Source organism: Diplotaxodon limnothrissa, linkage group LG23 (genome assembly GCF_057381915.1).
Source record: "Diplotaxodon limnothrissa isolate DT_005_m linkage group LG23, D_limnothrissa_male_GT1.1, whole genome shotgun sequence".
In the NCBI taxonomy this organism is placed as follows: Eukaryota; Metazoa; Chordata; class Actinopteri; order Cichliformes; family Cichlidae; genus Diplotaxodon; species Diplotaxodon limnothrissa.
Window position 1 is genome coordinate 10,173,742 of NC_140617.1, and position 19,478 is coordinate 10,193,219.

General features: G+C 45.5%; 1 protein-coding gene across 1 annotated transcript; it reads right to left on the reverse strand.

Moving 5' to 3' along the window:
* Positions 1-10,169: 10,169 nt before the first annotated feature.
* On the reverse strand, positions 10,170-18,631 carry med16 (mediator complex subunit 16). Its single transcript, XM_085348120.1, has 16 exons — positions 18,520-18,631; positions 17,208-17,392; positions 17,023-17,130; positions 16,648-16,817; positions 16,247-16,528; positions 16,017-16,166; positions 15,811-15,916; positions 15,514-15,651; positions 14,842-15,056; positions 14,296-14,502; positions 13,177-13,387; positions 12,974-13,107; positions 12,588-12,780; positions 11,117-11,333; positions 10,572-10,655; positions 10,170-10,501 (listed from the first exon to the last, which is right to left on the reverse strand). The coding sequence occupies exons 2-16, from the start codon at positions 17,344-17,346 to the stop codon at positions 10,375-10,377; spliced, it is 2,481 nt and encodes an 826-aa protein (XP_085204246.1). The 5' UTR covers positions 17,347-17,392; positions 18,520-18,631; the 3' UTR covers positions 10,170-10,374.
* Positions 18,632-19,478: the final 847 nt, after the last annotated feature.

Sequence of the window (19,478 nt, forward strand, 5' to 3'; positions counted from 1 at the left end):
TGGAGTGGCCTAGCCAGTCTCCAGACCTCAACCCCATAGAAAATCTGTGGCGGGAGTTGAAAGTCCGTGTTGCTCGGCGACAGCCCCAAAACATCACTGCTCTCGAGAAGATCTGCATGGAGGAATGGGCCAAAATACCAGCTACTGTGTGTGCAAACCTGGTAAAGACCTATAGTAAACGTTTGACCTCTGTTATTGCCAACAAAGGTTATGTTACAAAGTATTGAGTTGTATTTTTGTTATTGACCAAATACTTATTTTCCACCCTGATTTACGAATAAATTCTTTACAAATCCTACCATGTGGATTCATGGATTTTTTTTTCACATTCTGTCTCTCACAGTTGAAGTGTACCTCTGGTGCAAATTACTGACCTCTGTCATCATTTTAAGTGGGGGAACTTGCACAATCGGTGGCCGACTAAATACTTTTTTGCCCCACTGTATATATATATATATACACATATATATATATACATACATATATATATACACACACACACATATATATATACACACACACACACACACACACACACACACATATATATATATACACACACACACATATATATACACACACACACACACACACACACATATATATACACACACACACACACACACACATATATACACACACACACACACACACACACACACACACACATATACACACACACATATATACACACACACATATATACACACACACATATGTATATATATATATATATATATGCTCATCTGTTTTATTGCATCGCTCAGCCATCTTATTTTAGTTTCAATCTTCATGTTAATAGTTTCTAACTTGTCACAGAAGGATGGGAGCCTCTCCAGACATAAGTATTAAAAGAATGTCTTACCAGAGGTTTCTGGAAATAATGTTTACTCTGCAGCTTGCCTCTAAAACAGCGACAAGTTTAGATTTAGTTTACAGAAGCGCTGAATGATGTTTTGCGCTTTATCCCAATGATCGTTCTTATTAATATTTTCACCTTTTGTAACTTTCTCACTCGGTTAGTCATGGCTAAACATGGTGGACAGTATTGATGCTAAAAGGGCTGCTAGGTTTAAATGGGCCTGATAAAAGAGTCAGACTATTCAGTTGCCTTAAATACTTAAAATGTGAGATGGCATTCCTTCAGGAAATCCACCAACTGAATAAAAATGAAGACTTAAAGAAGGATGGGAGGGCAATATATTTCATTCCAATCTTAATTCTAAGACATGTGGGACGGAATAATAAAAAAAATCAAGTTTACTGCGACCACTGTCATCTCAGATCCACACAGAGGTCTCATAATTGTTGACAGGCTCCTTCACAACACGTCTAGCGTGGTTCTGGTCATGCCACAAACTGGGATGATAAATTTATAGAGAAAATAATCTTGTTAATTCCAGATTTGAACTTGCAGGAATTGATCCTGGGGGAGATTTAAACTGTGTAATAATACTGGATCAATCCAGTCATAAATCTATGAACCTAACAAAAAAGGCTAAGCTGCTTTCAACTTTTATGGAGCAGGTTGGAAGTGTTGACCTGTTTTTTATTCCCACAAGGTACAGTAGGTGTTTTTCTTTCTTCTCCTCATCATGCATCACTCATATGGCAGAATAAACTGTTTCTTTGTTGACCAGTCCCTTGGTACCTAACCAGACAGAAAACTTTCAGCTGGTAGGGGCTTTTGTGAAATGATATCCCTCAAAATTAATGATTTTTTTTTTTAGAATTCAATTAAAAATAAAAATAAAATCCGTCCTTCCCTTCTCTGGGAAGCACTAACAGCAGTAATCGGGAATTCTGCTAAAATAAGATGAAAAATACTAAACTGGAGGCGCTCATTAAATCAGTATCCATGGTGGATGGTCAGTGCTCCATGGCTGTATCCCAATTGACTGTGTGCACGTTAGCATATGCTACTTCCGGTGCGGAAACTCCTGTGGCGAGCTTTGTTTCCGGTGTCCTATTCGCGCCTGGTTTATGGTCCAAAACAAGTTAAGCAAATGAATGAATCAAGCAGCGATTTACATTTCTATAGATGTCTTGGGCATTTACCCAATGTATCTGTAAATGATGTTCATCGACTTGTTGATATTTTTTCCCCGCACCTCAGGGCAAAAGAGAAAAGGGATTCAAATGTTATATTTCTCAGCTGTCCCTCGTTTATCGCGGGTGTTATGTTCTAAAAATAACCAGCGATAGGTGAAATCAAGTAGCCAATTTTATTTTTTGACGGTGCAAAACGTTTCGTGGACATCGTGGACATACAGTACTGCACTTCAGAGTCACACTGCTAGCGATCGATGCAGCGATTCTGTACTGTACAGGAGAGACGTCACGGAGGAGATCGTCTGCAGCGATCAGGACGCAGGACACAATGTGACGTAAAAAAAAAAAAATAAGCATGCAAACTTGCACTAAAAAAATCTGCGAAACAGCGAGGTGAAAGGTGAACCGCGTTATTAGCGAGGGACCGCTATTTTTAAGGTAAGTCACAACATACTCTTCGTAAATACTAATGTATAGAAACCGTTACCAGCAATCATTCATTTTTTGTGTGGCTTTTTTCACAGTTTGTTAACATGCTGTGTAGGTGTGTACTTGACTAGCTGATCTCGACATAATGGGGGAAACATCTGGTTTGACTATTCTTCACCTATAGTTTGAATGCTGAACATTTGCCTGTTTAAATCATAAGACCAGTCACTATACACAGATGTGCTTCTGAATGTGGACGATGTGTCTTCTGCTGCAGTAATGCAGTTCTGCTTGTGTTGAGTGATGTAAACAACTGATCGATCTAAACTCTTTAAACGTCAAAATTGATCATTAGATTTTTTATGACACAACAGTGGTGAGTGTTCCCACCTTCTGCTTTTTGTAACTTAACGCGATCTTTCCGTTTTCGAGTTTTGGACATGATTTTGGAGTATATCTTTGCAGTAGCAATTGACTGCAAAGTAAAGCTCCCGGAAATGTACAACCCCACATCCGGTCTCAAACCAGGAAGTTAGCATTTTCTCGTGCACAGGGTCAATTCAGGGTCTGCAGCCTTAAAGTACGCAGCCTCAACGATCCTCAAGGACCGCGTACTTAAAGACCGCTAAGGGCGGAAGTGCGAGGCTTGTGAAATGGGACTGTCTAGCCTCCATTGCGCTGCCCAGGTTGCCTAGCAACCATGATACTAACAGCTGGAAACGTTACATACAGCATTGTTTGACAGAAATGAAGGAGAAAATCTTTTTTTCATTTGTTTGTTTGTTTCTACATGAGCTTTGATCATTCTCTGTAAGATTAAGGTCAGCTATTGAACGGCGTATATTTTAAAGTAAAGGCTTTAAAACCAAGTTTGTACAAACGTCACTAATGTCACATAACTTTGCCGACATGTGGCCAACAGTAATGTTTTCATGTTCTTCGTTATTGAACATTTGCACATAAATAAGTGACATAATATTCAGTACTTAAAGTTTACTCTTCGGACGATCCTCGTCCGCCGTTTTTTTCGGCAGAATTATCCACACCCACCGCCGCGCTATGCATTCTGGGATATGTTAGGTCACGAAGTCTACACCGCCACGTCCTTAAAATTCAGGGAAATGAAGGACGCATTTCAGGGCCGCATTTCGAGCAGCCTTTGAATTGGGACAGCCTTCGTCGCGTCGCGGTGACGTAATCGGCCTTGAAATGCAGCCTTTAAGGCTGCAGACCCTGAATTGGGATACAGCCCATCTCTTCTTCCATTGAACCGTTTTAAAACAAGAAGAGCCTCAAACCTGAATTCTGTCTTGATGCCAATAGGGGGCAACAACTGTCAACTTCTTTTGAGGTTTTATAGACATGTGATGTTAGCTTGTTCATCATTTTGTACATGTGACAGCGCAGGATCGCAAAGGGATCGAGATGACCCGGCTGGCATTTGACACATGTTAGCAGCAGCGCCAAGGTGCAGCTTTTATTTTGAAGGTGAGCCCTATCAATTTCCTGTTTTTCCCACAGTTTTCACATCAAGTCATTAGCAAACAAACATGAAAAACTAAAGGTAACCATGACAACCAATGCAGTCACTCTGCAGCTTCTTTGCATCTGATTTTCTTTTATGTTTCCATAGCAACCACTGCTCTTACTTTCAATATGGCTGACAGTTCTTAAGCTATCCAGTTGTTCAGTCTGACGTCACTAGCCGTGTCTGAGTCTAAACTCTGCTGCAGGTCCATATATCAAACGATCACTATGGCATTACTGAGAGTTGAAAAACTGTCTAAAGTCTTTCATCTTTAATAAAATGATCAGCGTTCTGCTCTACCAGGTGTAACAATTGAGTTTAACATCCAGGCATCCATGAAAACGGAATTTATGACATTTAACGGAGTTAGAAGTTAGCAGGGAGTTAGCTCGCTAGCTTCTATCTAAATACAATATAGCATGTCCTGACTGCGGGTTTTGGAAACAAATTAAAACGTACAGCTCTGTTATCACTTCCAGCATAAATGAAGACAGAAAACTAAACAGCAGTGACGTTTGTAGGGTTACTGAAGTTGGGCTAGCTGGTATATGATGTGCTACGTGACCGCTAGCGACACAGCTAAGTTAGCATAATATAAACAAGCTAACTTTTTTTTCCACTCGATAAAAGTTACCGTGAGTGTTCTCGGTGGTCAGGAACAAATGTAATCGCATGGCAGGATGCTGTAAAAGGACCAAACTTCAGCCAGGAGAACAACTGAGATAATCCATCCACAATACGAGGTTAGTCATTCATATACTGCTCCATGGGCTGGGCTGTAGTTACATCCTAAGGTTTTAAAAACTGAGCTTAAATAAATGATTAGCGGTAATAAAAGCCGAGGGAGGTCAACAGTGATCACTGACTGTTTTAGGAGCTTTTTGAGATCAAATAGAAGAAAATACATAACATTAAACATGTTAACAACACAAAAGCCATATTAAACGCAGACTACTTTAGACCCGGAAGTAAGATTCGTCGCGTCATCACTGAACAACCGGATAGGCATAAGACGTCCTGTGAAAACCCTCCCACCAAGTTTGCGCCTGAATGAAATGAGCTAGGTAATTTCAGTCACACTGTTTGAAAATGGAGGATTTTCTGTAGTAGGAAGCTGCACACTGATTGGCTCATGAGTTTTCAATCATAAGTCATTAGACAAGCAGATGCGCCCCATTCCCATGTCCACTTTTTTGCAACAGTGGAAACTGGACTTTAGAAAGTAGTGGGCGACATCCCGGTGTCGCTCACTGGTTTCTAAACCGGTGCCATCCACGTTCCTGGCGGTTCCCGTGACCTTTAAAGAGTTTGACCCACCAATCCTGAGCTAAAGATTCAAACACAACAACACAATGACCAGTCAGCTTAAAGACACTGACTGTCTGTCCTCCTCGTCTGCTCGCCGTTTACAGTCATTGTGAGGTCGTGGACGTGACCTCGCAGACCAGCGGGAGAGCTGCGATCTGGAGGAGAGGAGGAAACTTATCCATACAAATTTCTGATGAAAGAAGCGACTGTTTCTGCCTCTGTGCTGTTGACTGCCAGCAGGGGGCAGTCAACAGCACAGCAGTCAAACTTCAAAAGAAGCTGAAGTTGACTGCTGTCGCCCCCTAGTGGCATGGTGTGGGCGGGGTTAGCGCCTCCCTTACACCTCCACCTCAGAGGTTGGAGTGATAAAATCCCATTCAGGGATCCATTCAAAAAATGAAAGGTTAATGCTTCAGCATGTGGTGCCAGAACTCTGACACACCTGAGTTTACTAGAAGAAGATCACATGACCACAGGAAGCAGCTGGACACCGGCTGCTCGGGCCCTCCCCCTCACAACACAGACGCCCTCACACCTGTGTTCAGTCATTTCAGAGAACACCACTGAAAATCAGTCTGAAGACAATCAGCTGCACAAAGGAAGCTCTTCATCATCATCACCCTGACACACGTCACATTAATGCCATTTAACAGCTGACCAATCAGTATACAGAGGTCCTCCACCCACTGATGGAGCCGCGCGGACAGACAGACAGGTGGAGGTGCAGCAGGACCGGAAACTGAACAAAGCAGTCCGGATTTTGCACCTCTGCAGCAAAACACACACACACACACACACACACACACACACAGTATCACCTCTGAACATCCACCCGCTTTGGATCCCGTCAGCAGAACCGGAACCTTGCTACGGCTGGGTCTCAGTCCGGTTCCGGTGGGTTCCGTTTCCTGCAGAACAGCGCAGAGACGTCTGTGTGCGGGAGGAACCTGCTGCGGTGTGTGTGTGTGTGTCAGGGTGGGCGGGGCAGAGCGAGCTGTGAAACGTTCCTCGTGCGTGTTGCTGTCAGGTGATCGGAGCCTAAAGGGTTACACTTTGGCGCTGTTTTTAACCCTTCACGCACCTGAAACGTCACAGAGACAAAAACACGTGATTCTGCCTTTTTTTCTAATCGCCTGAAAAAGCAGCTGAATGCAGGCTGTGGCGCCCCCTGCTGGGACAGGAGGGGGGACATGCTTTTCCCCAGAGGAACCCAAGACAGTCACAGACAGGGAACACTGGGAGGGCTGAAGCTCACCTGCAGCAGGTGTTACTGGCTGAACGTTCTTCTGAAGGCTGGTGCTCTTTAGCTCATTCAGAATCATTTCCAGTTTATTAATATTAAATCCTGAATTCAGACACTGTGACCTGAACAGAGAACATTTTACAAATATCCATGTGGATGGAAGAGAGATAAGAATTTTTACCGACAGGCTTCTCTTCATCATTATATGTGATCACACACACAGAATTAAACCATTACTAAATATGTAGTTTTGTACTCAGGAAAAGGCGGTTGTCTGTGCTCAACCTAAACAGACGAGCAGGTCCACCACAGGGGGGTGCTGTTTCAGAGCTGCTGTCATGATGTGAAAACTGAACTTTGAGTCCTCAGAGTGGTGACTACATGTTTGCATTACCTTTCACTGTGTGTGAGTGAGAGAGAGAGACTTTAAACTGTATTCTCCTATTTTTACCTGCAGCTGGAAATGAGCTGGATAAAAAAAAATTTTTTTAAAAAGTGACTGAAATCTTGACACTGTTAACCTCCCTATACTGTCAGAGGAAAGTCGATTGGATCTTTGCAGCCCTATCAGGGTGCAGGAGGTCTTGGATGCAATTAAATCCTTACAGAGCGGGAAGGCTCCGGGCCCTGATGGGTTTGGGCCAGAGTTTTATAAAAAAATGGCCAAACATGTGGCGGGTCCTTTGTTGGGAATGTATACAGAATCTCTTGAGAGGGGCGTGCTTCCACCCACCCTAAACCTTGCCCATATATCCCTGATCTTAAAGAAGGATAAACCCGCGGATCTGTGTACATCATACAGACCTATAAGTCTACTTAGTGTGGATTGTAAGATTCTGTCCAAAATTTTATCCAGACGTTTAGAGGAGGTTCTGCCGGTTCTGATAAAGCCTGACCAGACGGGATTCGTCAAGAATAGATACTCCCGCTCCAATGTCCACCGACTCATAAATGTTGCGCAGTTCTCTCAGAACACCAATTATAGGGCTCTTGCGATCTCTTTGGATGCTGAGAAAGCATTTGATCGGGTGGAGTGGGAATATCTATTTGATGTTTTGGACAGGTTTGGTTTGGGATCTGAATTTGTCAAGTGGGTCAAACTGCTGTATGGGGCCCCAGCTGCAAGGGTCTTGGTTAATAGCTCGGTCTCGGATGTCTTCCCACTGGGTAGGGGAACGCGGCAAGGATGCCCCCTCTCTCCCCTGTTGTTTGCACTTGCTTTGGAGCCACTGGCAGAGGCTATAAGAACTGATCCTGAGATCTGTGGGGTGACCTTGTCGAATACTGAATACAGGATTTCCCTTTATGCAGATGACGTGTTGCTCTTTCTCACTAAGCCAGAAACTTCTATTCCTGCACTGACACATATCATCAACCAATTTGGCCTCTTCTCAGGGTATAAGATAAATTATGATAAATCTGAAGCTTTGCCACTGGGTGACGGGGGGAGGTGGGACGCTCCTCCTAATTTCCCTTTCAGGTGGTCGACCACGGGTTTCACATATTTAGGTATCAGGGTGTCCGCAGACACAGCGGAGTTGTACAAGTTGAACTTCAAGCCGATTGTGGCCTCAATCAAGAATGACCTCAATAGGTGGTTTGACCTCCCCCTGTCTTGGACGGGTAGAATAAGTTTAATCAAGATGAATGTGCTACCCAGAATATTATACCCCATTCAAATGTTGCCTCTCAGGATCAACAGAAAAACATTCATAGAGATTGAGGGATGTCTTTCTAAATTCATATGGCGTGGGAAGAAATCTAGACTAAAGATACAGATTTTACAACTGCCCACGGATGAGGGGGGTCAGGCACTGCCTAACTTTTTATATTACTACTGGGCTTGCCATGCACAAATAATCTCAGGGTGGTTACATTCCTTCCTTCACCGGGGCGAACCATCGGTAGATGCCTGGTGCTGTGACCCTCTCTCACCTCTTAGTCTCTTATCCACTGACCTGGCGGACCTCCCTCTTGGTGTCAGAACTAATTCCGTCTTGATGCCCACTTTAAAGGTTTGGCGTGATATTACTGCCCACGTCGGAAGAAGAGGTTTCTCTAGTGCACTGCAGCCTCTAACTAGGAATAAAGCTTTCCCCCCGGGTATTGGCATTAATATATTTGATGATTGGTATTCCAAAGGTATAAGATTTATTTGTGATCTGTTCGAAAGGGGTAGTTTTATGGCCTTTAATCAAGTTCAAGTTAAGTATAATTTACCACAGAAACACTTCTTTGGATTCCTGCAAGTAAGGCATTATGTGAACTCCCTTAAATTTCCAGCCAATCAACCAGTTTTGAACCCTGTTGAAAGCTTTCTTCTCAAAGTTAACGAGGAAATGACTACAAAAAAGAAATTTATTTCTCTTTGTTATGGGAAATTGTTGTCTTTGAACTTTATAACCACTGATAAGGCCAGGGTTCGGTGGGAAACCGACCTCGAAGCTCAGGTTGGTGCGGAAGCATGGTCCAAAACTTTCAGATCTGCCATGAAATTGTTTCCCTGTAACAGACTAAAGGAAAGCCAGTACAGAATCTTACATAGACTACAGCGTACGCCGGAGTTCCTAAATAAAATTCACCCTCAGATTTCTGCTCTTTGTGTGAAGTGCAATACGGCTGTAGGGACCTATTACCACTGCATATGGCAATGTCCTTTAATTACTAGATTTTGGAAGAATATTGCTATAGAGCTTTGCTCTATTTTCCACCGAACGATCCCACTGAACCCTATGCTGTTCGTTCTGGGTCTATCTATAGAAGGGCTCTCTCTGTCTTCTGTACAGATGCTTTTGTTAAGTAAACTTTTACATTTGGCGAGGCGATGTGTACTGTTTCAATGGATTCAGAGACGGCCTCCTACTGTTACACAGTGGTACAGAGAACTGCTCAGGGTGCTGCCGATGGAGCGCCTCAGTGCCATCATAAAGGGCAATTGTAATGCATTCTGTAGCATATGGCAGCCTCTGCTTGATCACCTACCTCATGACCTTACTGTGCTATTACATAAAGGGGACTCGCAGTTTGTTTTTAAACACACTGATTAATGTCTGTGTTTTCCCCCCCCTTTTTTTTTTTTTTTTTTTTTTTTTAATTTATTGTTTCCCTTGACTTCGAATGTGAAACGCTTTACATATTTTGTCCCAGGCGTGTGTACTGGTAACTCATATACCTGCATTTGCTTTGTTATTATTTTTTTTTTTTTTGTGCTTGGCTGTGCTGACTTGTTGCTGTTCGTGTTGTTCTGACAAAATCAATAAATCATCGTTTCAAAAAAAAAAAAGTGACTGAAAGAATCTTTCTCTCTGGTTGATGCACCTCTACCAAGCAGAGTGATGGGCAGACGCAGGTGCTCAGTGCGTCACCTGACAGGTGGTTATGATCAGCTGAGAGAAACGGTGATCACAGGTGTCTTTAAAGTAATTTCTCCCTTAAAGACATTGTGTACACGATGAACCCACCTGACACTTCCTGCAGCATCACTTCTGTTCCCATGGAAACACCCGATGACCCATTTGTTCGTTTCATCAGCGTGATGTGACATGGATGAACCAGCGCTCTCAGGTGTTCGGACACAAAAACAGAAACACCTCGTTCAGTTTGGTTGGCTTTATTAGAAAAATGCTGTTTATGTACAAAGTGCAGCTCCAACGATCAATCGGAACTGGATTCAGTCCCTGTGCCTCACACAGAAACTGGTCTCATGAAGCCGGTTCTCAGCTGGATATTAAAGACCATTTTCAGGAACCTGATTGGTCAATAGGTTTGGGATGTGAATAAGCTCCACACCAACAGGTGATTTAGTGTCACCACTTCAGGTGAACGTGGGTGGGATCCTCCTCCACAGACCGCCACACAAACAGTTCTTAATCCAGCGCTGCTCCCATTGCTTCATGGCGTTTGTCTTGTTGGGAGAACGGAGCATTGTCACGCAGCCGCACCTGAAAGAGGCGGAGCTTAGTGATGTCATTATGAAAGTGGAACATGTGACATCGCTTCCCACGGACTCACCTGGTGCAGGCTTTGCTCTCCTCGGTAGGACAGACGCCCATGTGAACACAACGCAGGTTATCCATCCTCTGGGAGCCAGGAGTCCTGCGAGCACACACAGAAACACACAAGTTACCGTCAGCACAGTCACTGGTACCTTCTCGACTCAACCTGGTTTTGTTTGTTTTCCATTAGAATCCAGTACCAAATAATGTGTGTGGGGTTGTTCTAGGAACTCGGCTGAAAGTCCTGTGACATCATTTGCATGTGACACAAACAGAGGAAGACGTGGAGGCAATGGTGTATCTGCTGCTAGGTCTGTGGCGTTGTTCTTTGTGCAGCTGTGTTCCTCATTGCCAGGTTTCAAAAACGCCACTGACTAGCCAATTGGTGGCATGCAGGCTGCTGACACCTGAGATCGCTTGGAATCCTGGCCAGTGGGTACTAAATTAGTACCTAGTACCAGGTACTACCACCTAATGGAAAATCGTAAAAACCGAGCCGACCCAAGTAGGTTCTAAGTGAAACGGCAGTTATGGAAAGCTGCAGGCTGAGGTGTGCATTACCTGTTGAACACCTCCAGAGGTGTGGGCGGGGCGTTGCTGGGCAGGGACGAGGCCTTGCCAAACTGCAGCCTGAGTGGGTGCTTGCCCTGGAGCTTCACCATCACACCGTCATTGACGGGCAGCCAGTCCATGCTGGGCACCAGCAGCTGGCTCGGCAGCAGGCAGCACTCGTCGATCAGACTGTCGTCGGGGTCCTGGGGGGCGCCATCATCCCGTGCTGAGTGACAGAAAATGGGAAACTGTTTAGTAGTGGTGACAGCTGAAAACTGCTTCAGCCTCTCTTTGACCTGAGTTCAAGCTTCTCTCGTGCTGAGCTCAGCAGGACAATTGTTTTCAGGGCTCAGGTGAAATTGATGGTGACAAAGAGCACACGCCACACGTCTGTGGTTCTGGTCATGCCTCAAACTGGGATGATAAGTTCAAAAAATCTTGTTGATTCCAGATTTGAAATCACAGAAATTGATCCTGGAGGAGATTTAAACTGTTTAATAAATTTAAACTGTTGTCAGTCTGCCCCAGGGCAGCTGTGGCTACAACTGTAGCTTGCCTCCACCAGTGTGTGAATGTGACAGTGAATGAATAGTGGAATTGTACAGCGCTTTGAGGGCCCGAAAAGCGCTATATAAATGCAATCCATTTTTATTATTATCATTATTATTAATAATACTGGATCAATGCAGTCATAAATCTATAAACTTATAAAATAGGCTAAGCTACTTTCAGCTTTATGGAGCAGGTTGGAAGTGTTGACCCCCTTTTTTCTTTTAATTTCCCACAAGGCAGGCATTTTTATTTCTCTCCTCCTCTCACTTGTATGGTCCAGATGTTCATCCAAGTCTCAGGAGCAGCAGGGAGGATTTCATATTTCAGGAATCAGTGGAGCAATCTGAGGAATCCTTCCAGAGTGACAACTGACCTGTAGCAGCAGCTAGCTGTGAGTCTGAACTCAGGATTATTTACAGTTTCCATCTTACTGTCAGTTTTACCTACAGAACACCTGTTGCCAAATGCATTGATCCGATTGGTCAGATCTGTTTATTTCCATGTGAAAAGAACCCAACAAAAACAAACAGTAAATTAATTAAGAACAATTTACATGTGGCGGTGAGTGACGGCCCGTGCCATTCTAGTCTGATCTGCTCCGAGGCTGATGGAGGCTTTCATCCAGTTCTCTCTACACTACACATGGATGATTAGATGTTTTCCTCTCTTAGCTGGATGCTTCCTTCTCCTCAAAACTGCTGATGGAACTGCATGGTGTTTGCAGTTGAGGACTTCCTGTTTCACTCACGGCTCCTTCAACAACACCTGGGATCACCTGCACACCTTTGACCTGATTCACTTTAAACAACCATGATTGAGGGAAGACTAACCCGAAACCTCAGATTAAAGCTCATAACCTTTGACTGAACGTGAGAGGACCTGAGGTCAGATAAAGTGGCCCAGTCCTGACCAGAGGTGTGTTGCTTACAGCAGAGCCACAGCTTGGTGAGCAGCCTGAACAGCAGCAGCATGCTGTCCTGGTTGTCCGACGTGGCAGTGAAGGTGGGCAAACAGCCGGGCTTCAGCAGACCCCAGATCCGGATCATCACCAGCATCTCCCTCAGCATCCCCAGAGACGCCCCGTCCCGCATGAAGCCAAACCCGGGCCGGACCATAGAGCCCTATGAGAGCAGCATACATAAACCCGGGGTCAGAGGTCATCAGCCAAACATGATGAGTTCTACTGAGTTCTGCTTCCTGGAGACGAACTGATTGATCTACATCTGCTTACAGCTTCTGTTTCATTGGAATGGTTCCGAGTCACTCCTCCTAACATGGAATAAGGTGTGTGCATCGCCACCCGACTTCACTTACCTGGTTGGGCAGGTTGGCGAGCAAGTACAGGACGAAGTCTCCCACCCACTGGATGAGCTGCTGCAGAGACTGCAGAGGAGGACCATCCAGTACAAACTCCTCCGTTTTCAGGTTGAGCATCACCTTATCGATATCTGAGGAGACATGGAGCCATCAGCCACCACCCACACATGATGGGACACCACCGCCACCTGCGGTCTCACCTGTGTCTGTGTTTTTGGCGCAGATCTCTGTCAGTCGGTCTCCAGGACTCTTGTCCGGCGTGTTGAGGACATGAGGCCTCAGCAGAGACTTGAGGGTGGAGCTGATAGCGATAAGCAGTAGCTTGGCATGGAAGTCACACGCTCGAGCCGCTGTCGCCGTGGAGAGTTTACAGAGAGAAGCCTTCACTGCCACAATGCGTGTCGCCAGAACCTGAAGCACAGAATGGCAAAGGGGAAGTGCTCGAGCCAGAAACATCAGAAACACCCCTTCCTGCGTTCTGCTGACTTTCATCATCTCACCTGTCCTGCATTTTCAAATTAATGGTAAATAATTACTGGGACATTTAATAATGCTGAAAGGAAGACTTTTTTTCTTTTTTAAACACATGTGCTGCCTGGTCCTAACCACAGGGACTACTTCCTGTAGTCTGATAAAAACCTGCTACTGTGATTCTGCCTTTGTGAAGCTGATGAGTGCTAACCGCTTCAGCCCTGTTCAGTCACTGAATCTTCCTGATTCATGAAGCAGAACATGAAGAACAAGACAGAAAACTAAACAGCAGTGACGTTTGTAGGGTTACTGAGGTTGGGCTTGTTGGTATATAATGATGTGCTACATAGTGGCTACTGGCTAGCTACACAGCTACAGTTAGCGTAATATAAACAAATTAGCAGAGTGAAGCTGGAGGATGAATGCTAACTTTTTTTTCTCCACTTGATAAAAGTTAACCCGCGGCTTCCCAATGGTTAGGGACAAATGCAATCGAATGGCAGAAAAAAGATGCTGTAAACGGACCAAACTTCAGTCAGGAGAACAACTAAGATAATCCATCCACAATACGAGGTTAGTCATTTACATACTGCTGCAGGGGCTGGACTGTAGTTACATAGTAAGGTTTTAAAAACTGAGCTTTAAAATGAATAGTGGTAATAAAAACCGAGAGAGGCCGACAGTGATCACTGACTGTTTTTAGGGTCTTGTTGAGATTAAATAGAAACAAAACATGTTAAAAACACAACAGCCTTAATAAACAGAGCAGTTTGGACCCAGAAGCAGGGTTAATATGTCATCACTTAAAGACCCGGCCTTGTGGTTTTCTCCCAGCATGCTTTGCTGACCTGCTGCAGCGCCTGATTCTGCCTCATGTACTCTTCATGCAGCTTCTCCACCAGGTTGTGCACCATGCTGGGCTGCACATGCAGCAGCACATCCCACCAGTCGTAACCCGTCACCATGCAGTACTCCAGCAGGAACAGCAGGTGACGCAGCGTCGTGTTCATCTCCAGCACCTGGCCCATAGAGGGCGACACACGCAGCATGTGGAGCTGACGAGAGAACAAACAAACAAACAGATTAGAATTAGATTTCTGAATGATTCAAAGCGGCAACTGTCCAGATGTCCATCGACTCGTCCTCGGCTCACTCTCTGGAGACCTTATTTGGTTGTTTTGCTTTCAAATTTCTTATTTCACATTTCTCATCAACCCGATTGAGTTACTTCACACAGAAGTCATGTAGGTTACGGAGATGTCAGGATTCCAGAGGAAACAGTTTCTCTCCTAAATTAATCAACTGATAAGAAACCGATCGATCTGATCTCTGATTGTTAACGTGTGGCGTTTTATTGATCTGGGCTGAACCAGAACCCAGCTGTGTGTCCTCACCTTGCCGTGGTTGTCAACTCCAGCCAGAGCCAATGAGGTCCAGGAGAACTGCAGGGCCTTGAAGTGGACGGTGGGGCCGGCGGTTCTCTGGCGCTTGATGGCCGACTCATCTCCAGGGCGCTGTGCCGAGGAGGCGCCGTAGAACACGCCCATGGTGTGGAGGGAGAGGCGGTGCAGGATCTGGATGCTGCCATCATGAAACGCCAGAGCCAGACCTGAAACCACAATGAGATGAGATGGTTACAACAAAGTCCTGCCACCATCTTTAAAGGAAGCCAGATCAACCTTTAACTTCAGGGGTCAGCAGGGTGTCAGACCTGACGGTCCAGAACAAGCATCGCGGTTTAAGATTTGGTAATGGCCCAAAATAAAGTTCACCAGGTAAACGAAACACAGTGACATTACAATGAGGTCGCTGTCTGAGGCTCCTCCTACCAGTGCTGTGAGCAAACACTATGCCGTAACAGACATGCCATGCCCACAATGACTGTGATTGGCCCGTTTAGTACTCTGATTTCCTCCTACACATTTCTTCTTCTACCGCCATTTTTTCAAATCAACATGAGAACGATCACCCTGACCACAGAAACTCTGAGCTTGATGAAGGTGCTTGGCAGCACGCGTGTACACCTCCCTGAAGAACAACCAGCCATTTCCAGCTCTGAGGCTCACCGAGTCCGGGGCAGAACTTCAGTTCAGTGTTGGAGATGGAGATGGGAAGCTTGGGCAGAGCGACAGCCGACACACGCTCCAGGTCGCTGGTGGTCGTCAGGATCCGCCATTTTAGGATGGTCGGCTGCTTCTCTCCCACTGTCAGAAGAGGTCAAATAAAGAAAGTCAGGGCATTAAATACAAAAGGTCAGTGGTCATGAACACACACACACAGTCTGATTCTTAAAGCCTCCTGTCACTATGCCAACGATTAGCTGGCTGTTACATCACTTCCTGCCTGGTGCTGGGTTTTCTTACCCACAGGCGAACAGTGCTGGAAGATATTATTAACAGGAAGTCCCTCCTTCCTCAGAGACCAGCACTCCACGATGCTGCCGTTCTGATTGGACGCACACAGCAGAACCTGTAAAGCACACACTTCCTCTGAGTTCTGAAGGTCCCGGTGGTCTCGGGTTTAACGGTCACACTTGTCTTATTGATCTGACTGGTCACACTGGTCTTACTTGCTCAGAGTTCTCCCGGGTCAGGAACTTGAGGTGGGTGACAGCGGGGTACTTCTCCCTCCTCAGCGGGTCGGTGGTACAGCGCAGGAAAAGTGAGGGCAGCAGCTCAGTATCAATGCGACATTTCTCACTCACCACACTGACCACCACCTGAAAAAAACAAAGGTAAAATGTCAGGTTAGCATAAGAGGTGAGAGCCCCTTGGTAACGCCAGCATCTTTCGTCCTTACCTTGTAGAACTGCACAGGCGAGGAGCTGCTGCCATCTGTGGCAGCCACCACAATGTTCCCTCCTCCAGTGAAGGCAATATCCGCCAACGCCACGCGCCCTCTCAGCCGGCACAGGCTCTCGCTCGCTGTCAGCAGAGCGCCGCCTGGCTTCAGCAGCGACACAGTCACCAAACCACTCACCGTCACCGCCAGCCAGCCCTCCATCGGCTTACCGCCAAACAGCGTTAAGGACGGTGAAAATTTCACCCGTGAGAACTTCTCCCCGAAGTTTGTGGAGCCAGACTGAAGCAAAAGTAGAAGAGGAGGCAGGGCTTACTCAACTGGTCTCAGTGAGTGTTAAGACACAGAGCTATCACTGCAACGAGCCAGCAGGTGTGTGCACATGTGTGGGCAGCTATTACCATCTCCACGTGCAGTGCCAGCTTGACACCATTGTGCAGCCAGCTGAGAGCGATGATGGGGTCTCCGTCTAGCGAGCTTGATAGGACGCTCTCCCAGCTATTTACCAGGTGATCTGACATCGACCAGCATTTGATCTGCCCGTCGCCGTCTGCAGACAGCAGCCGTGAGCCTGCAGCACGCGCAAACACACAGACACACACGTCACTTCCTGTCTCTCTCAGCAGAACGTGACACTGCAGCATGTACTTACATAAAGCAGGAGAACAGCAGCTTCTCCTGCTGGCACAGTCTGAACAGCTTATAGCCATCAGATTCCAGACCAATAACAGTCAATCAGCTGAGCTCATCTCCAAAACATTTAACTGAAGTCTCACCTGATTGGTCCCACTCCAGACAGGAAATGACCTCAGTGTGTCCAGAGTTGATGGAGAAAACATCCCAGGGGTGCTCAGTGTCGATGATATGGATCATGTGACTCACATCTGAAAACAGAACATCAAGTTCAGCGTGTGTTTGTGTGTTCACCTGTGTGTGTGTGTGTGTGTGTGTGTTTGTGTACTCTTGTCGTCGTCCTCGCTCTTCAGGTCTGTGGTGAAGGCCACGAGGTTCCTGCAGGACCAGGAGCAGACCAGCGGGATGGAAGGGCAGTGCGTGCTCTTCGGACGCTTCTCCCACTCACACACATAGGCCAGTTCCATGATTCCACCACAGAAGAAGAATCTAGATCCCAGGTGGATGTGTCACCTAAAAAACAGACTAGTCAGCTGCTCTAATCACTTAAACACGATTACTGACCTGTTTGTGTGGATAGAGCAGAGATGAACATGAGTGATCAGACCTCTGCCTTACCACTACATGTGTCAGACAGATGCATGAGCCACGGGCTCTCCAGTGCCACCTTTACCCGAAGTAGTGGAAAGTAAAACTTTCAAAGGGGACAGCACTACAGATAAGTGAAAAAGCAAAGCACAAGTAGAAGGACGAAAGAAAAGGAACATACACGCAAAGAAGAAAGCTCTTAAAACATGTGGTTGTCCACACTGGACTTTCATCAAATCAACAAAGATGCACAGAAAAGAAGGTCAGACACCAACTAGGGAGAATAAGAAGGACAAAGGGGAACAACACTGTAATCCCGTATGTAGCAGGTTTATCATAGAAGCATCCCAGTGTACTTCAGACCCAGCCACACACTCAGACACAAACTGGTTCATCCCAAACACAAACACAAACTAAACAACAGTGTATGCTGTGCAGTGCCGTGCTGCAAGGAAAGCTCAAACCTGTACACAGAGGAGGGACTCAGCTGTACATCTGCATCTAAAAGTCAAAGGTCACTCTTTTGAGGATGCCAATGTTCACATTTCGGACAGAGAGGAGTGATGGTTAGTGGAAGAAGCATCTATGTCCACTGTGAACGAACATCTTTGAACAGAGGGCGGGGTTTACAAAACCGACTATTTCCACCCAGATTCACACCTTGGCTCAGGTGTCCTCAACAGGTCACACGATGGGGTGGGGCAACATCTCACAGTGGTTTCACCATTAAACCCCACTGATGGTAATGAGCTCCACCTTCTTTCATACCTTGGTTCTGGTGTTGACTCACGTGATCACTAGTGGGTAAATGACCCAGGATCACCTCTAATGGGGATTAAACACCTGGGACCCTCCACCTTAATTTGTAGAACTGAAGAAGCCTGTTGCACGAAACGTCTTTACAAACTTAAAGCAGTTCAGCTGCTTCTTTTTCAAATTGAACATCAAACTGTTCACCCAGGCCGTGCCAAATAACACCATAGTCACAGTACTCAAAGTACTCAGTCACAACAGTGAATGAGCAGCCGCACTAGCCTCTAGCGTTAGCTCACCTGAAGGTTTTCCGCTTCTGTCACGCAGATGAGAATGAAAATTAGCCGTTTTCCTTTTCCTGTTTTTAAGGCTGTTTAATATTAACTTAAAGTAATTAAAACACCAAAACATTGAAACACCAGACTTGAGTTAAACTCAGCGCTTTTTGCTTGCTGCTGTTAAAAACAAACCGCTCTCTGTTAAAAGGATGTGGGGACCCCGTAGCTGCCTCTACAGCCGCCTGACTATAAAAACTGACGGCACCCCAAAGCTCTACTCAAACAGCGTCTAGGCGAGACGTTTAAGCTGCGTGTCATATAAACGTGTTTGTCTGTGAGATGACTAATATAACCTCTGTGATCAGTTTGATATCGGCCCTGTGCGACGAACCGGCTGTTTATCTGACGGGCGCCGCGGACACCATCCTCTATCCCCGGTAACATTCTTCCCTGAGCTAAGTCTTCTAGGCGGAAAAAAATTAAAAGATACCTGCGCCCAATTTTAGTTTATTGTGGTTTCCTTTACTAGTATTTACTCGTTGTTGTTTTTAATAATGGAAACTAACGCTGAAAAAAATATCCGACCTCGATGCATTGTCATCTTGTTCATCTGTCCAGAAACATATTTTAAATCTGGTGTCAGGTGACTTTTTCTTTAGCTGTGAGTTCACACTGACAGGGTGCACAGCTAGATTATGGTCTGATCTAATGATCTGCTGTATGAGTGAGTTCGATCTTCTGTTTTTTGATCACCTTTTGTGTTGTATGATGAGCAGGATGCTGTCCATATGGTTGGTTTTTGTATGGACTGAAGTAAAGAAAGACTTTATTGAGAAACATCACATCCTCTTTTCCTGTCTCCTCCTCCCTGATCCTGGTTTTCTTCCCGGTTAAAGAGATTTCTTCCTCTCTGCTGTCACCAGGTACCCTCTGATTTTGTTGGTTACACTCACCTCACCAAACAATGTGTTTGTTTATTG